Source organism: Musa acuminata, chromosome BXJ1-8 (assembly GCF_036884655.1).
Source record: "Musa acuminata AAA Group cultivar baxijiao chromosome BXJ1-8, Cavendish_Baxijiao_AAA, whole genome shotgun sequence".
Taxonomy (NCBI): domain Eukaryota; kingdom Viridiplantae; phylum Streptophyta; class Magnoliopsida; order Zingiberales; family Musaceae; genus Musa; species Musa acuminata.
Genome location: NC_088334.1, coordinates 52633330 through 52652836, shown reverse-complemented (window position 1 = coordinate 52652836; position 19507 = coordinate 52633330). Strand labels below are relative to the sequence as shown.

Sequence of the window (19507 nt, the reverse complement as noted above, 5' to 3'; positions counted from 1 at the left end):
TCACATAACCTTAAGTTTAGGTCTATATATTTGTTTAATTTCATTAAAAGAGGAAGAAGCTTCATTCTATTGTTCTTTAGATTATGAGGTGAAGCAGTAAACAAAGAGCTACTTGAAAGTTAGAGTCAAGTACTTAGTCAAATGAAACACACTTAATCTACTACTAAACTTGATGAGATGAAGTAGCAAACAATAAAAGGAACCACTTGATATGTTATTAAGGCACATTCAAGATTTTATTGTAAAGATTAGTCTTCACATGGTCAAATAAAATACACTTAATTTTGTCTGAGTTTAAATCTATTACAGCTAAAATATTATTAATTTAATGATGATGTTATCAAACCCATTTATAAAAATATTAAGATTTTTAAGAAAATTTGAAGATACTAACTAATTTAAACCGATAAAAATTTTAATAAATCATTATAATATGCTCAACTCAAATCAAATCATTCTAAAAGAAAAAAGATTTACCCAATTTGACCTGCGCTTTTCTTTCTACTGATGGCAGTTTTGATCTTGTGCGTAACATTCATTCGTACATTCTGCTCGTGCGTGCTGCACTATTCTCCGACCACACTCGTCAAGGCACCGTCAATAGTCACGACTATGTCTTACGTGATGAGGTGGCTAAAGCTAACCCACTTTCTCAATCCGATGGGATTTGTGCGTAAGACTTGATCGTAGATCCCGCTCGTAAGTCCAGCGCGATCGTCTACCACAAACGACTCGCGTGTTAGCCGCGATCGAACATGTAACGCAAAACACTGTATTGTTCAAACCAGAAGACGCCACGTGTCCGACGCGGCGATTGTTATCGGCTTCGCCGCACCCCTCTCTCGGCCTGTTGCTTCACGTATCTTCCAACCTCCCTCGTCGTCTCCGAGTCGCCTCGCCCTCCTCCTCCACCTCCAATCTCCCGGGATTTATTATAAATCTTTGATATAATTCTTGGTTTAGTTCTGCAGCAGTCGTTGGAACTCGTCGACTTGGTTGATCTCGATTTTTCGCGATTCCGGAGAGGTAAGTTTCGTTTTGGCCCATTTTCCTCTTTCAATTTCTTGGGGTTTGTCTTAAAGCGAACTGTTGCAGACTATTGTAGTTGTTGCTGTAATTTTCACAAGTGTTAGGGTGTGTTTTCCTTTCCCATCAAATTGAGTCGTGCGTCGATGCCTCATATTTTGTTTAGATAAGAAGAAACATTTTTTTAAGCAATTTAATCGAAAGCAATGTGAGAACGGTGATCTGAGATTTTTTTTAGATAGGCAGCACGATGTTGTTACATGTTGACATTTGACTTGGTTTTATTTTAATTTTGCTACTATGATATGCGGGAAACCTTCTTTCTTTGGTATTTAACTGTTTTTTGGATGCCTAGTTTGGAGGGAGCAAGTAAAGTGTCTATTTAGTTGGATGATTTGTGATTACCTTCTTACATCATGTTTTGTTTCTAATTTTGTCATAGGCCTGAGGGTGTTGCAGAGTCCTACTAGTATATATATTTTGGATTGCATTCGTTGGAAAATTCTCCAAAGAAGACGAGTTGTGGTTGCTGCTAACTCCATTTAACTAAAATTTATATGTGCCTCTCCGAGAATGGCAGTTGGATCATCCTTACATTTGATCCATGAACTTGGTCTTGTTCGAAGCTTTGGCCCAACTAACCAACATAAGGTACGAGGAATTTTGTGGATTATTTATAGGCTCCATATAATTCTTGTGTTTGAAGAACAACCATGACTTTACAGAGCTCAAAATTAAAGAGTTGTCGCCAATTGGAGACGTTTCTCCTTTCTTCTTGTGCTTCGGTATGTGACTCTATCTCATAGGAAATTCTATCATATTGTTTCGTCGATATGGTCCTTGTTTTGTGAGAATAACAACATACCCAATGTAGTGCAATGCACGGCCCTTTAATTAGTTGCCTTGTTCCTGTTGCTCGATTGGAACTTACAAAGGCAGTTAAACTGCTTATCTTTGTCTACTTTTCTCTCCATTATTTTTTGGCTATTTGATCTAAAGTACTTGCATAAGCCATGATATAGTTTAGGCTGTATTGAAGACTGTTAGCATTTTGAATGGCTTGAATTAGATTATGCTAAATGAGTTGTTCAGCAATGTAAATGTTTGAAAAATTAAGGTGCTGTTTAAGGTGTGATTTAGTTGATTTGCATAATTAAATCTGCTGACTTAAGGTGTGTAATTCTTTTGTGAAGATGTTGTATTTCAGTGAACTACTCATGAAATGGTCTTCTGGAGGTCTAGGCCAGCTACCTCCATATACTTTAGGTCAAATTTCAACTTTTAGGGTTAAAAAATGGGATTGAAGCTGAAAATCTAATTGAAACTATTGTGTTTTGTTCTAGAAAAGTATGGTAACTTTAATACATCCAGTCATGAAAAGAGTTTCCAGTTAAATGGTTAAGAGTCCAAAATGTTTAGAATTCTTGGAACTGGTTGGACTTATATTTGAACTAGTAAGATAACAATTGTAGGTGGTTTGTTTAATGTATCATCATAGTTATTGAGTTAGTATGGGTGAGGATTACATGATTTTTCTCTTTATGATCTTGATCTTATATTCCTTTATTTACATGGTTCTTATGCTATCTGCATTGCAGAAAGAAACAAGAGGTAGAATCACAGGAGAAAAAGTAAGAATTTTAGAAGAGATATAGGGGATTGGTACACAGGGATTTTAGTGGCTTATATTGATGGACCATGTACCTAGGTTAGGTCACTGATATGCATGAACATTCTTGTAGATAAAGTTACAACATCTAATTTCCCTAGTTAGAGGGGTTTCCAGTTTTTTCATAGCTAAAATGATTTTTGATTCATTTTCTTTTTTTTATCACATATCAATCCTTATATGTCAATTCTTTTTATTATGACCCAATCCAAATGGACCCATTAACTTAATAGGCTCGAACTACCGCATCAAAATGTTTAAACTCAAGATAAGCTCACTTATTTCTATAGGCTTATCTCAAATCTCCTCTACTAAACCAAGGTGTCATAATATGCCCCCACTCGGGGCTTAAGATCCTCATCAAGCCCCAGATATAGCCCAAAATCAAAACCTAGTATGGTGAATGTGAGGTTCAGCTCAGTGGTTGCTCTTTAGCCCTGTTTACGGATATCTTCTTCTACTTGGGGCTTTCACTATGCTCAATACACTCTGATATCGTTTGTCATGATTTGACTCAACGGGATAACTGACTCATTAGTTTGATGAGCCATTATGCTCTTATAAACAACTCACTTGGTCTCCCACATTTAATGTGTAACCAAACCTGGAGTGACAATTTCAGTTTTGAAAACCTAGTTTATTTTTCTCATCTCACAAGAGCTAGAGTTCAACCTCTATATTTAATGGAAGTCTTGGGCCCTAGCATGATTTATAAGTGACCATTACTGATTTGCTAGAATCTCGAAATGACTTATTTAAGCTATTTCACTGTAATTTGCCATTGTTACCTTTATATCAACATCCACTTTTAATGTACTTTCTTATGCCAGTAGTTTAGCTTAAAAACCCATGTTCTTGAATTTGTTCCTATATGCTTCTTCTGTTAATGTTTTGTTTATTTCTTCTATTATGTGGAAATTGCGTGTTTTTTCTTCTTCTTTTGAGCAGTTTTGCTTGTGAATTCAGGAATCAATCATTTCAAGAAATACAAACTTCTAATTGATTCTGTAATGAAGCAAGCAGTCATGTAATTTCAAAGTGGTTATAATATTTTTTCTTGCATATTCAACATTTTGCATGCAGCGACAAGATGTGTGGGGTCTTCAGATTTCAGACAGTATATGCAAGCCAATAGTTAGCATTCCATACCGGTACAATGTTGTCAAATGTCAGTCTTCTACTCTTCCAAGCTTTGGCCATGTGATCCCTCTACTGAGAAATACTACTTTGAGTTTGACTAGGTATTGCTTTAATCTATTGCTAAATAAACGAGATGTTGCTTTAGTTTGTTGCTAAATAAAATAGAAGTTAGTAATTCTTTTATTTCAGATATTGAATTTCCTAAGTTGTAGGTACAAACTGACATGACACACATAGAAGTCCATGTGAATTAATATGCAAATTTATCTCCTTGGACATAATACAACTAAAATTCCCTTCTATCCAGAACAATGGAAGAAAATTAAATGGAAAGCATCATGAAGTGATTGCCACTGTGAAGACCTCTCTTTCTCTCTCATGCACTTCTATTTCAAAAATTGGTTATCCTCCTCATAGTGTTGATGGACGGCTGGGATCATCCCATGCATTTGTACTTTGGCTACTAGCTGACAGGGTGTTACAAATCCCATACATTTGTAAAGATAATGGTTTGAATTATCACAGATTGTTCTTTACTTTGTCCCCGGAATACTTTATAGTATTCATTGCGCTTACTTTGCCACAATTATTAATTGGTTTTATGGACCTCTTACAATCTTATCAAGGAGAACTCAATTTTCTCCTCTTTGTTGAATAAGTTTGAAGGGCTGGAATCCAATATTTAAAACACTCACCATTCATTGAACAGACAACTCAAATGAACATTCATCTCAATGTCTCCATTTTACACTGTTGTTTTTTAAATATTTAAAATACTCACCATCCAATATTTAAAATACTGTTTTTTTTAAATAAGATATGCTTGCATTGCTGGAAGTTTGTCCCAATGGCATTCCATGTGATCCTCACTGCTTACATTTAGTGTTTCAACCATTCTTATAAAGTGAAGGCACAGAGATAGAATATGTTTGTGCAACGAATAAGTTCAATCTATTTGTTTTGCTTTTTCATCTTTCTTAGTTTATTTTAGGGAGTGGATCTGTAGAATATGTGTACTTTAAATTGTTTGTAGTGCCCATAATGGATACATATTCAGTATTAATACTCATCAAATGCTTCTTTGAGTTTTATTTAAAAAGTTGTGATTCTTGACCAAACCGGTTGGTACAAACTAGTATTTACTGGCCCAACCAAGCATCAATGTCGAAACTCCAGTTTGATATTAGTATTGTATAATTCATTTTTTACTTTTCAAATTACTTTGTTTTACTGATATCGTTATCTAGTGTTTTCAAAAGGAATTCGGGCGAGGCGAGACCCAAGCGTCTCGTTACTGGTCTGGGCCAGGCAATTGAAAGAGGCATCACTCTGGTATGCACTTGATTTCAAATAAGGCTCAATTTGGGAAACTAAAGTTGGCTCAATTGAACCAACTAATACCACTTACTTCCCTTCCACACACACGCAACAACAAAACTGCCCCCAACAACCCCCGTAAACCACCACACCACCACCCCCCCACCGCGCTGCCACCCGCCACCGACCCAACCCCCGCCGCCCCCACCCCCCCTCCCCCTCCTCGTCAGCTTCGTCCGCCGTTGTTTGCAGCTTCATTCCGTACCTAGTTGCCTTATGATCTCCTATTTCCTATTTCTATTTCTTGCACTTTGTTAAATTTCCTGCACCAGCTTGAGGTGGGTGCATCATTAGGAGTTAAAACATAACAGTTAGCAATATACTGTTAGAAGGTAGGAACATCACAACTTCGATATCTTCTTTTTTTCTTGCAAAACAGCATCCTGTTAGGATTTTTTATTACCCTGTTAGATGGAAATCAACTTGATTTAAGCACCCTATTAGGACAAACAATACCCTATAGTTGTAGGCTTGCAACATGCTACATGATCTGTTGTTGTTAACATATTCTTAATGTATTTTGCCTTCGATGTTTGATCCTTTTTAATATTTCAAGAATAATGACAAGCATAGAGAGTAGTTTAGAAGATTCATCGGTAAAAAAATTGATGTGTTGTTTTTATTTTTATGATCATATTTATATTGTAATATATTTTTTTAAATTTTAATATTCGAGAGCATCTCGTTTTGCTTGGGCGAGTGGCCTAGCACATCGGACATTTTGAGACTTTGGTGCCTTTTGGTGCCTAGTGCTTTTAAAAACACAATCATTACCATACCAACTGGCAAGTTATTGAGACCGGTATAGGACCGAGATTCAAGTCCTTGGTCTGAAGTATCTTGTTCTTATCTTTAGACAATATACAATTCTTTTAGATACTTCATGGATACTGATATTTTCATACTTAGTTCTTATGAAGGTTTTTTTCTTGAATAATGATCTGACCATGGAGATGTTGGATGCACAAATTTAGTTGTGTTTGACTTGTATTGGTATTGAGCATGAAATGACTGAAAGCAAGATCAAATGATGATTTGATCTCAATGGATTGTGTTATGCTTTCTTGTGACATTCCGTATTTTAGGAGCACTACTTGTTCAATGTGACTCCATGATGAATGGAAGAAGGATGCTCCTTTATATTATTTATTGTTTATCATGATTTATTACTAACCATTGAAGTAAATTATGGTTTGTCATATAAATATTTTATATTTAAAACAAATTTTACTACCATATCCATAACATATTATGTCTTATTTTTTAAGATTTGATGAATTGGCAAATCATGCACCAGTCTGTTCTGAGGATTGAACTTGCACATCATGTTGTTGTAAAGTTACCGCAGTAAGCATTTTCTAACAAAGATGTGTGCTGTGGTCAGACCTACCGATTGGTAAGAAACTGATGTAAATTTCCATTAAGTATGGTCTTTTTCGTAGGTTCATGAATGGATTGGGCTTGTTCTACGTTCTAGAATAGATTATGCTAGTTCTAAACACATCCCAGTTTTCCTACAGGAAAACTGAACTTTCAATTCAGATTTATTTTAGCCCTTTTGCCAAAATTTGTTGAGAAGCTTGTTTGGCTTTGGCCAATAGCGTGCTTAATGTTATTAGTAAGGAATATGGAAGTGCATACATATTTAATTCGATTGGCCAAGTTGTTCTCATAGGTCATGCAATGTGCTGCTTGGAAGTCCTCATTCTCTCCAGTTAATCCCTGCTATTGGGATCATTGCTTTTGCTGTTTGGGGTCTTGGGCCATTGATGTGTTACCTAAGAAGCCTATTTCGTGTAAGGATTTTTACATGCTCATTATAAATACATGTTTTTATCTACTACTACTGGAGTATATATTATCATTTTTTTTGTCAATAACAGAATGACAGTAACTGGAAAAAGAGTAAAACATACTTTATTTCAGTTTCATATGTCCAACCGCTTCTGCTTTGGACAGGAACCGTACTTATCTGCAGGTATGCTGAGTTGCATGTCAACTATTCTCTGTGGCATCTCGTAAGTCTAATATTCTGTTTATGTATTATCTTTCTTCAATGAAAGCTACATTCTTACAGGGTTCTGGATCCTATAGTTCTACCCTCAGAAGCAAGCCAAGCTGTCAAAATACGTTTCTTAAACTTCATTAGATCTTTATCGACTGTACTGGCCATCGCATATTGTCTGTCAAGGTGAGCATCATGGTCATATTCTGAATTATAAACATGAAGTCATGTCCTTGGTATTGCACTTTCTGACAGAACATATAGTGCCAAGGCCAGCTTGTCACCCAAGACAAAGCATGAAAAAGTTAATTTAGATTGCTCCATGAGGAATTTTAGTTGTTCCATGTGCTTTATATTTGTTGTTCAATTGTATATTTGTAGTTGTCCATAGCTTCAGTATGCATTTTTAGAAAATAAATGGTGTATATTGTACAAGTATATTGTTGTTAGATGATCACAAGAAACATAAATTTCAATATCACTTTTGTTCCCTTGATCCATCAGACTATTTTTTATGGCTATTGACTTTATGTGATTTCGTTTCAGTTTTATCAATCCATATATTCTGTTCATGATGCTTTTTCTGCTTGGTCTTTATAAGTTTTACATTAGTTTATTTGTTCTTTTCAGCATGATTGAACGGTCACAGAAATTCTTCATGGAGACTGGCGTGGCTGATGATACAAGAAAAGTATGTTAGTGATATTATTTTCTAAGGACATTATTGATCATAGATATGGATACGCATGCTGCTAAAGTTCTACATCCTGTATGAGCCTTATCAAAGGAAATTGTTATAAAGCATACTTTCTTTGTTGTTCCTTTATTATTGATCTTTACAGAGGAAACTTTTTTGAAATAGGTTTCTTATTGCATAACTACAATTGATCTTGCTGCAGGATTAGATGGAAAAACTCCCTTCTTCTGCTGCTATTTACAGAAGTCCTTTAATAATTTTGTGTTTCAAAATTCTCATGGAATTTTTGATAATTTAGGGAAATTGAGAGCATGGAATTGTTGGATGCATCTTATGAATTAAACAGAGTATGAACTTAGTTTTTTCATTTGCCCTTACCTATTTCTCACTCAGGGTCTGTTTGGATGCAAGGGAAGAGGTGGGAAAAGGATTTTTTTTTCTGTAAACCTTTTTGCATGGTAGAAATTAGTTGTTTGAATCAAGGTTCACAATACCGTACCGTACCGGTGTTACGACCTGGGCTCGGTACCGGTATGGTACGGTATACCGAGCGGTACACTCAAGTGTGCCGAGTACTGTAGCTCTGCTACAGTGTTACAGTGCACTCGGACCGGTAACAGGCGGTCCGCGTACCGGCAACCTGTCGGACCGGTACATGCCGCCCGTACCGAGTGATACAGTTCGGTACTACAGACCATGGTTTGAATTGTAGGAAAGAAAAGAAAACAGCTTTATTTATTTTCTCTTGTGTTTAAATGTGCGAGAAATTAAAGTTTGTCTTTTTTGAAAATTTGGAAAGTCACAGTCAGGAGTTCTGTAGGATTTTTCTTTTTGTTCTTTGTAGAAAAATATCCAGGAAACATAAATGTTAAATACTCTGCATCCTGAAGAACATAAACATCAGGAAACATCTTTTTTCCCAAAAAAACAACAATTTGTGGAAGTTTTCATGGACCCATAGACACCCTTGACATTTTCAACAAACATATATACATGAATTGGCACTGAAAAGGTTATAATATTTTTTTTCTCTGCACGTGATGCTATTGTTTGTTATGATAATCATATGTCTGTTTAGGAGCTTGTATTTATGAGATTAGTTAATATGATTCTTTATTACATATTGGCTTTATTTTTTTCGTTCAGATGGGTTTTCAGTTTGCTGGTAAAGCTGTCTATACAGCAGTTTGGGTTGCTGCAGTTTCTTTGTTTATGGAGTTGCTGGGATTTTCCACTCAGAAATGGATCACTGCTGGTGGTCTTGGAACAGTACTGCTGACTCTTGCTGGTCGTGAGGTATTGTTGGAATTTATTCTTGTCAGCAAGGCAATTGTTAATTTGTAACTTTCTCTTGAAAACTGTGAACTACATAATTGTTTTTGGTATTTACTTTTCACTGATGAGGTTAAAATTTGTTTTCTTTTGCAGATATTCACAAACTTTCTTTCAAGTGTTATGATACATGCGACACGTCCATTTGTCATCAATGAGTGGATTCAGACTAAGATTGAAGGCAATGAGGTTTCTGGTACTGTAGAGGTTGATTCTGACTTCTAAGTGATCAGTTAACACTTAACAGTAAAGATGCTGATTTAGAGATTTAAACATCTGTTTCGAAGAAGCTATGGAATATTTTCTTTCCCCTATATTTTTATATTTTCCGTATGTACTTGCTGTTAAGCTTGTGTTTTACTTGATTGTATACTGTTTTGCAAACAATGTTGCAGCATGTCGGCTGGTGGTCTCCAACAATCATAAGAGGTGATGATCGTGAAGCAGTTCATATTCCTAATCACAAATTCACAGTCAGTGTTGTGAGAAATCTCAGCCAGAAGACTCATTGGCGTATTAAGACCCATCTTGCCATCAGTCACTTGGATGTTAACAAAATTAGTGTGAGTAGCAATACGGGCCATCTTTGCAATTGAACAATGATTTGTTGTTCATCTAATCAAGGTCTTTAATCTCGTAGTGTACTGATGTACCGAAATTTGATTGGTATGGTACGGTACCAGCATACTGAGCGGTACATTAGGACATACCGAGTGGTACGCTAGGACATACCCAACGATATGCTAGGGCATACCGAGCGATATGCCTAAAATAGGCATAAATCCCTCCAAAATACCTGAAAAATAGAAAAAAAGAGTTTCATGTTTTAGCTGAAAATGATATTTAAATTTATAAAAAATGGAGTCATTGGAAAAGAGTTAACTGATGACTCAACATCAAAAGCTGAAATCTATGGTTCATCCTATCATAAACTGATTTTTCCTTAAAATTATCTCGCAATAATTCCTGCATGTTTTAGCTTAAAATGATATTTAAATTTATAAATATGAAGTATTGGACAATGACTTGCATCATATTATCTTCCTGAAATCATTGTTAAGAATATTTATGTACTGTTTCTAGAATTTCAGCAGCTTTATGCTTTCATTTCAATTCAATGAATTGCAGAAATCCTCTTTGAGACTCCATCAACACTTGTTCTACGTCAAATTGCTACCAAAAATTCCTGGTTTAACAAAAAATTCTAACAATCAACATCAAAAGCTGAAATCTACGGTACCACCTGGTATAGGTTGATAACAGTCGAAATTTCGATTGTTACCGCCCGATACAGCTCTGGGGCCAAAAACCTGATATCGCCCGATAGCGGGCGGTCTGCGTGCTGGACTGCTGGTGGACCAGTAAGTACCGCCCATCATTGTATGCAATTTCGAATAGTACCGCCTGGTACGGGCGGTACGTATCGGTCCGACGGCATACCGGTACGCAGACCTCCCGCTATCGGACGAAACGTGCTATAGTGCTACAGTAAGAGGAAGAAATATTTACAACCACTCGGTACGCCCTAGTGTACCGAGCGGTACACAGTATCATACCGTATCGAGCCAACCTCGAAATACCGGTACGATACGGTATTGCATACCTTGCCGCCCATATCGAGCGGTATGGTACGAAATTAAAAACCCTGTATCTAAGCATCAGTCCTACTTTTTTCTTATAGCATTAACACACACACACACAGTCTTTCTTTCTTCTTATCTGAGTATGAAATCTTTCTTATTTTTTTATGAGCAGAATATTGTAGCAGATATGCGAAAAGTTTTAGCAAAAAATCCTCAAATAGAACAGCAGAGGTTGCATAGAAGAGTGTTTCTAGACAACATTGACCCGGAAAATCAAGCTCTTCTGGTAATATTCTCCATTAATTCTGAATTGTTGTTTCCTTGAAGCATGCATTAAGTCATCCTAAGGTGTTCTTTTGTAGGACTTGATTTATCATGATTACTCCAAAAGTTTTAAACAAGGTTTGTAATAACGTCTGGTACGGTTTGGTGTGGGCAGTATTTATCGGTTCAAAAGACTTCTGGGCATGTGGTCTAAGGTAAACCGGACACTCCCGCCATTATGGCTCAAACCCAAATTGGTCCAGGCCAAGACCAGTACAGATCTGATACTCAAAAGACAAAAACCTTGGTTTTAGGGATCCAAATTACAAGTGAATAAATTTGTGTTTGTTTAATGGATTTTAAGCATGGGATACATTGTGGGAATTTAAATCCTCGGGTTTAAAAATTTCTTGAGTACTGATGGGACTTGAATCATAAAATCTGAGAGGTGAGTTTTTTAGGGTGTATGGTGCAAACTCTTTGCCTCATACAAAAAAATTTTGGGGTAGGTGGGGGCTCATGGTGTGATTTTCTGCAATTGATGGAACAGATGGTGAATATATATATATATATATATATATATATATATATATATATATATATATATATATATATATACATACATATGAAGATGTTGTGCAACTTGTATACAGTCAGAAAAAGTTTTGATTTTAGCTTAAACTGCTTTGTTCATATATCCACATTTTAAATCAACATTTTCATCATGAAGATTGCCTTGTGATGCATTCATTTTGTTTCAGTTCCACTAGCAACTGGTATTGACTGTAACATGTTAGCTTTGTAAGGAAAAGGAGAGGAATACTTAGGTTCTGTTGATAAAAATAATATGAGAGTGAATTTTTTTAATTTTTTCTGTAACACTAGACATAAATAAAAAATTCATATTGTATGAAGATACATAATTCTAATCACTAAAAGATGTAAATTTAACTTGTACATATAAAATTTATCTGTCGTATGTGCATTGTTTACTCCAACTGCATATTTTGCTGCATTAAATAATTTGGTCTTCTTTTGTTTAATAGAGCAATGGAATTTACATCCATAACTATTTTCTCTCTTATCATATTCTGAACTTATCATGCTTGTTTGTTAAAGTTCATGAAGATTTGGGGAAATAATTTCCTTTGGCGTTAACTTTGAGTGGTGTGAAACTTAATCTCTTGTCTTTTAGTTCTGGATCTTAACAAGAATGCTATCTTCAAAGTAGTTTATGAGGTTTATAGAACTTGTTCGTCTTTTGGTTCTCCCATAGTATACTTGTTGTCTTGCACTTTTGATTGTTTTTGTAACTTTATGTTTTTCCTATAACAGATACTTGTTTCATGCTTTGTTAAGACCTCACATTTTGAAGAGTATCTCTGTGTAAAGGTAAGGTGATATTACCCCTGTTAATTATGCAATTAAATGTTTGTAGTATCTTATTGGTGCTCTCTATAAATGAAATAATTTTATAATTCTTGATTTTATCATTTGTAAAATAGTACACAAGCATTATCTTAAGCTATATAGACACACAATTTGTGGAAGTAGGTTCAAAGAACAAATCCCCATCATGTATGAAGAAGCTGTTCTGTCTGGTTGGCAGGCGTTTGAAGAGAATATGCAAGTTAGGAAGGAGGACAAGGACAATTGCTGAAGCATGGTGATGGAAGTTCTCTTCAGCTCCGTTATATTCAGACTTGCAAATGTCTTGATCTTACCTGATATGTACATTGGCCTAGTAAGTTTGATAGGTCTCAAATCACATGCTCCAAAAGGCTTAAACCCATTAAACCTAAATTAAGGTAACTCCACATTGATTTCAATGTAGAACTGGATAACAAGGTTCGCCGTACCACGGCATACCGCTTGGAACGGGCGGTACATACCGGTTCAATAGGGGACTGGTATGGGTGGTACATCGGTACACCCCTATGTACCATATGTTGGTACGTTCGGTACAACTCAGTATATATTGTACCGATAATTGGTTGGTACATTGGTACGGACTAGTAAGACGAACCATGCTGGATAATGCATCACTGTAAATGATTGAAAAGGTTCTTGACAAGGAAACAGTATGAAAATTGGAGGTCTTGCCTAGGTCAGTCTTTTTCTATACTAGTGACACTATATTTATGGGAAAAATGCTGCCTCATAGATTTGGAGATTCTCTCTGGAGCATCAGATTGCAATATTGCAGATTAATCACTTATCTCGATGGGGAAGTTCCAGAGGAGTTAATACTATAGAAGACAGTTCATTGGTTCCATATCTAGATACCTTGGGAATAAGTCCTTTCCTATTTGAAAGTTGATAACGTGAAGGCAACAAGAAATTGCCAATGCTTTGCAGATAGTGGCTTAGAGCATGCAACCCATCTTTTCTAGAAATTGCCACTAGTAAGTGGAAAATGAGAAGGATGGATTATGTACAAAGATGTATTGTCTGTTGTTGCATAGATCATGTGTTGGTGTCTAAATAAAGGATTGATTGCATCTTAGGGACAAGGCTAGGGGCTAAGTGGATCTTTAATTTCCAAAAAGATGGAAAAGATCAATAACTTCTGGTTACTGACTTCCTAGTGGGTCAGTTTGACCCAAACTAAATTCCATTTAGAACTCATTGGGTGTATGGTTCAGGTCTGATTGTGCAGGACCTGATCTGTTTTGAATTAATAACAAGTTTTCTTGATCTATTGGGTGATGATAGATTAATTGCATAAGTAAAGGTCGACAAATTTTATGTATTTTTGTTGTTTCTATAAAATATAAAGCCAAAAAATTAGAAATTTATTACTAGATTGCAAGAAATAAAAGATATTCCTTTCCCAATTGTGGTTCTTTTAGTTTACTTCATTATTTAATAAAAAGTACTAGCTTTTGTTGTGTACTGTTTTAATTTAATATCGGCATCCAAGTTTGAATTTGCTAGGTATAATTAGTATAACCAAGAGAGGATGGGCTTTGATACAATGGTAAGGTTGCTCCTTTGTGACTGCAACAAGGGTTCGAATCATAGAAACAACTTCTATATTTTCCTAGACCTCACATTGGTGGGAGTCTCGTGCACTGAGTATGCCTTTTCTTTCTTTTGATCTAGCATAAATCAAAAGATTCACAATGATGTTTAAATTTAAAGAATCATATATATTGCTATGATTTCATTCTATGTAGAGGTGCAAGGTGGGTTTGGGCTTCTGGTTTAAGTCCAAGGTAGGTTTGGGCTTCTGGTTTAAGTCCAAGGTAGCGTAGGTTGGCAGTAGACTGGACCAATGGTGTCCTAGTTTGGAATAGCTCAGGTGTTACAGTAATGAGCCTATGGCCCAAACTGTGTCTAAGTTTGGGCATTGGATGACCTGGATCTAGCTCTACTCCAAAAACAAAAAGAAAAAGAACAAATTTTCGCATCCTGACCACCACCTCTTGTTCAGTCATACCCCACCCTCATATTGCCCTTCATTCCCCCTGATCTCCCTTGCTAACCAACAGACTTCTTTATCTCCTTTTGACCTTTCTCCTCTATCACGTTTGAGGCAAATGCCACTCAAAACAGATGGTGGATGAAGAAAAGGAAGGACTGTGTCATCAATGAGACAAATGTAGGAGTTGCCTTTTTTCTTTTTTGTTAGTATAACATTAAAAGAAAGCAAACTATAAATTAAGAAATGCAGCACAAGATGCAAACTGGGTTTAGCAAAATGGTTCCATGGACCATGACCTTGATGGGCTAACACTACAGCCACTGCGCTTTGGTGATGTGCCACGCCAGTGCTGGACTTGGCTAGGCTGACATGATATGATGGCAAGTTCTTAATACATGACCTTGTCCGATCACAACCTTGATGGACTAGATCCATTGCCAGCTTTGCATGCAGGATCAGGTAGCAAAATGTTAATTATAGGATGGAAGCATCCTTATCTTGCTAGTGGAAGGAGTAACTTATCCAAATGAACTTCCTAGAAACCTATACTAAGAGTGGTGTTAATTGAGAATTTAGTTCATGTTACATGGATGCTCGATTAGTTATATTGTGATCAAATGCTTAGCAGAAGCTTCATTTATGAAAACAGTTGACAGATGCTTCATTCTCGAATTACCTTTTGTGATTTAATTGTGTACAGGTGCATTCAGTTGCTGCAAGTAGGGATTGACTGAGCCATAATTTTTATTATAGATTTGGATAAATATTAAACTATTTCTAACAGTTTAGTAGCGATATTATCTTAGTAAGATAGAGTATTATATATGACCGATGGTTTCATCTCTTCAATTTAAAACCAGCTCAAAATAAAAAAACAGGGATTATAAATTGAGCTGGGTTGGTTGGATTATGACACCATAAGATGACTGTGTTAGGTAAAATGCAATAGGGGAAAAAGCCTAGCTGATGGATGGATGGTTGCATGTGCAATAAGAATGTTACCAGCAACCAAGTGGACCTGCCCTTCATGCTTGATCATTTTTCTAAAAATAACAATGGGGTTAAATAGTCATTGATATGGAACAATACAGTTGGTAAGCCTCATAAAATTAACATCACTGAGTGTGTGGGACAAGAGGCGGGCCATCAGGGTTGGTAAGAGGCTAGTGCAATGAGACTAGGGGGAATGGAGGCAGGGGTGCATTAGACCATGCAAGGAAAATGTGCAAAGAAACTTCAGGGAATTAATTAGACAAAAATTTCAATTAAGAGAAACTAAATGACCTATATTTGAACATTAAATATTCCCAATTCAAGCCTAAGCCAAACATAAAGATAAGCTGGCTAATGCTTGAGTCAGTTTCCTGCTGTCCCAACTTGCAAATAAGCCATTTATTGCATGTATGTCCAAACAGGAGCTAAATTGAACATCCTTTTTCTCACACCTTTCATTTCATCCTGCATTTGATTGATCTGTCTGTCTTTAACTTCTGGTATTGCTAAATAATCATTCAGTTCTTGTTTTTTAAGTGTTCATTTAGCTTCTGGAGGACATGGTGCTGTTTGTCTCATAATGCCATTTTTATTGTTCAATGTTCAATATGACCTGATGCTAAGAAGATGATGGATGTTGAAAAAAATGCAGGAATCTGTTATGTTAGATCTCCTCAGAGTCATCAGTCATCACAGAGCTAGACTTGCAACACCTATTCGTACAGTCCAGAAAATATATGGTGATCCAGACATAGAAAATGTTCCTTTTGCAGAAAGCATTTTCAGGCATTCCGCTGCAGCTAGTCGTCCATTTCTTCTGCTCGATTCCCAGTCAAGAATCAATGGTGATGAGAAAACCAAACCACGTCAAACACCACACGTGAGTGAGGACCAAACCAACAAGTCTGCTACAACAGTTGATCCCAACCCAACTTCATCATCTGATGGTACGGTGCCAAGCAACTTTGACAAGCACCAACACAAGAAGGCAAATTCTGGAGATGGTTCGCCTAAAAGTGTTAAGGCTGAACCTGCAGTAGCACCATCTTCCAATCCTCCCTCTACGGTTCAGCTTGAAAACTCGGATGCAGTAGGGTCAACTCCAAAAGCTGGCAGCCAAAGGGCTGCCACATCGGAGGCTGCTACAGAACAGGGTGATGCTAAGAATGAAGGTGAAAGGGTGCAAACTATGAAATCACAAGTTGCCAGGCCTGCCTTTGAAGATAATATTGTCCTTGGTGTGGCTCTTGAGGGATCGAAACGAACACTACCAATCGAAGAAGGGATGGGTCCATCATCCACACAATTAGAGGCAAATGAGCTGGCCGCTGGCCGAAATGGGAATGTGCCTTCTGCCTCTTCTAAGAAGATCAAGGGTTCAGATCCTTTGGTGGATCAAAGGGATCAAGATAGCTGACCACGGCTCAATCTCTTCCAGGGGCAGGGTATCATGATCAAAATGCACTTGTGTTTTTTTTTTTCAAAGCAGCGGTGCATGGAAGCTGTTTATTTACTGGTTGATCAATGCAGCTGTATATGACTACCAGTCTTTGTGATCATTGTGTGTGGGAAATAGATCGTGAGGTGCTTTATGATTTCCTTTGCTAGATCAGGCATAAATACACAGTTTGCAATGCGGGGGAATGCCCTCTGATGTGCTTGCAACATGGTGCGCTGCCATGGTCTAGTATATGGTTCATATGATCACTGTGATCTTGTATACCAATGTAACACATATTTCAGAGCCACTAATGTTTGAGGCAGGCTACCTGTTCTCTCCTTTAAACGTTGATCAGTTATGTGGCCTTCAGTTCATCAAGGACACATGATGTATGTACCCTCTCCTGCTTGCTGCATGTTTAAAGAAAATACTTGACCATTACAGTCGTCATGTTTAAAGAAACTTTTTGATCGATGCGCACAAGTAGTCACGTTAGGAAGATGGGAGGGAGGCCATTACATACAGGCAAAAATTGGTCCTCTTATCTCGAAAGCGAAAAGGGGGCACTGGTAACTTGACGATGCTTGCTCTTCATAATAGCCGTCACCGGGATTATAAGAAATCTTGACGATCGATTTCCCTCCGAGTCGGCGAGAACCGTCTTTTCTCGAGTCCTTTTCCATCTTGATCGACCATTCGTGAAGTTGACTATTTCCCTGTCCTTCACAACGTTGCCGCATCTCTAGGACGACCGTGGCACCAAGTCAACCAATCGTCCCGAGTAGTCAAAGTCAATCATGCTATCAAGACGATTAAGTCGATCACATTATTAAGACCCACATGCGATCGACTATGTGACATCTTCGACACTTTGTGACGTCTCTGCCGAGGAAACCGATCGCGTTTGTGGATCACCATTCAACAAATTAGATCACTTCATTCACGTTTTTTAGATTGTTTTATAGAGAAAGTAATCAAGCAATGAAAGTTAGTTGATGGTCCATGTTATGGGTGGATAATTATTCCCATGATTTGACAAGTTACTCAGAATAAGAAGAGAGAGTAACAAAATTTACCAGCAATATAGTTACGTGACATATCAAAACGCAAATATTAAATGTGGTGATAATATATATATATATATATACTAAAAAAGATATAGAAGACAAAACGCGTCCATCATGAGAGATGCTTGGTCTTGCGCTCATGCTAATCTCTGAAATCACTGGTAACCACCATAGCTCTGCGTGGGAAACCAAATTAGATCTCAATTCCAAGAAAAGTCAAAGACGTTTGCTGCCGAGGTGGCGGGTTAGCACGAGCAAGGCGCCGAGGCCGCGGATGACAGGCGATGGGTTGGCGGGAGGGAGGGAGGGACGCTGAGGATTTGCACGAGCGAGGCCGCCGGTGATAGATAGGGGGCACTGCAACCTCATGCACTGCCTTGCACCAAAATGCTGGCCTCTCCTCTCCATCGCGCCTTCCTCTCCACCACACAATGACGTCGCTGCCACCGACGGCTCGAGGAGCAGACCGATGGTGGCCCGTCCATCAACCGAGGCAGTGCCTTGGTCTGACGTCACTTCTGTGGCTTCGCTTTGACTTCTTCCTGTTCGCAGCTTCGCTCGGCGAATGCTCGTGGCCTCGTTCGACGTCAGGGCCCGTGGCTTCTCTCGGTGTCGCGCTCGTGGCTCCGTCGTTCATTCATGTGGCTTCGCGCCCGTGGCGTCAGCTACGTCTGATGTCATGCCCATGACTATCCCATGTCGGCGGGTTTCATCCGATGTCACGTCCACGACCTTAGTGACACAAGTCAACATGCCTAGAAGATGTCATGCAATTATTTCATTTAACACATTCTACTTAAACAATTCAACCTCTAAGATCGACACATGTGTTTAATACTTTTTGTACGGAGGATTTAATTCAACATACGATGATTATCTTGCTCTGTCTTATATATCTGATATTCCTTAAATGGGCAATCGGTAACGACATGCTTTGATACTCTAACGTAGTTAACACTTTTTACACGAGTAGTTCAAGTCGATATGTATGATGTGTGGGCAATCCAAATTAACAAATTATAACACTCTCATGCATCTTTAGCATTTGACACTCTCTATACAAGTAGTCAATGCTAGAATGTCATAATGTCTTTACACAACTTTTACATCTCAAGCTCTCTACATGGGTAGTTCTCGTTGACAATGCCCCACTTATATTTTATACATTTAATATTTTCTACCTAGGTAGTTCGAGTTGAAATACTTGACGACGCTCTAATATATCTATAACATTTGATACTCTGTATACAGTAGGCAACTCACGTCGAGTTGTCTTGATGCTCTATATATTAAAAATTTAAGTCAGTATGCCTTGATATCCTCGTGCATCTCTTATGTTTGACATTCCCTATGTAACCAGTTTCAGTTGCAATACCTTGATGTTCTCGTACATTTCTTGCATTCAACACTCCTTAATGGGTAAAGTTAATATGCATTGATACCCTTGTGCATCTTCTGTGTTCAAGTTTGATCATCTCGATACTCT

General features: G+C 37.5%; 1 protein-coding gene across 3 annotated transcripts; it reads left to right on the top strand.

The window, feature by feature from the left end:
- The first annotated feature begins 845 nt into the window (after window positions 1-845).
- Window positions 846-17299, top strand: LOC103995533 (mechanosensitive ion channel protein 2, chloroplastic). 3 transcript variants are annotated; one of them, XM_065081171.1, is made up of 14 exons: window positions 846-1026; window positions 1469-1677; window positions 1752-1811; window positions 3779-3936; window positions 6876-7008; window positions 7096-7190; window positions 7290-7403; window positions 7848-7908; window positions 9061-9210; window positions 9343-9453; window positions 9642-9809; window positions 11002-11115; window positions 12429-12485; window positions 16166-17299. In XM_065081171.1, exons 2-14 carry the CDS (start codon window positions 1600-1602, stop codon window positions 16928-16930), a joined length of 2064 nt encoding a protein of 687 aa, XP_064937243.1. In that variant the 5' UTR covers window positions 846-1026; window positions 1469-1599; the 3' UTR covers window positions 16931-17299. The 3 variants fall into 3 exon arrangements, with proteins under 3 accessions (XP_064937243.1, XP_009414411.2, XP_064937244.1); XM_009416136.3 differs by having other exon boundaries at window positions 847-1026; window positions 6888-7008; XM_065081172.1 differs by lacking the exons at window positions 846-1026; window positions 1469-1677; window positions 1752-1811; window positions 3779-3936 and adding an exon at window positions 6475-6608 and having other exon boundaries at window positions 6888-7008.
- The last annotated feature ends 2208 nt before the right edge of the window (window positions 17300-19507 follow it).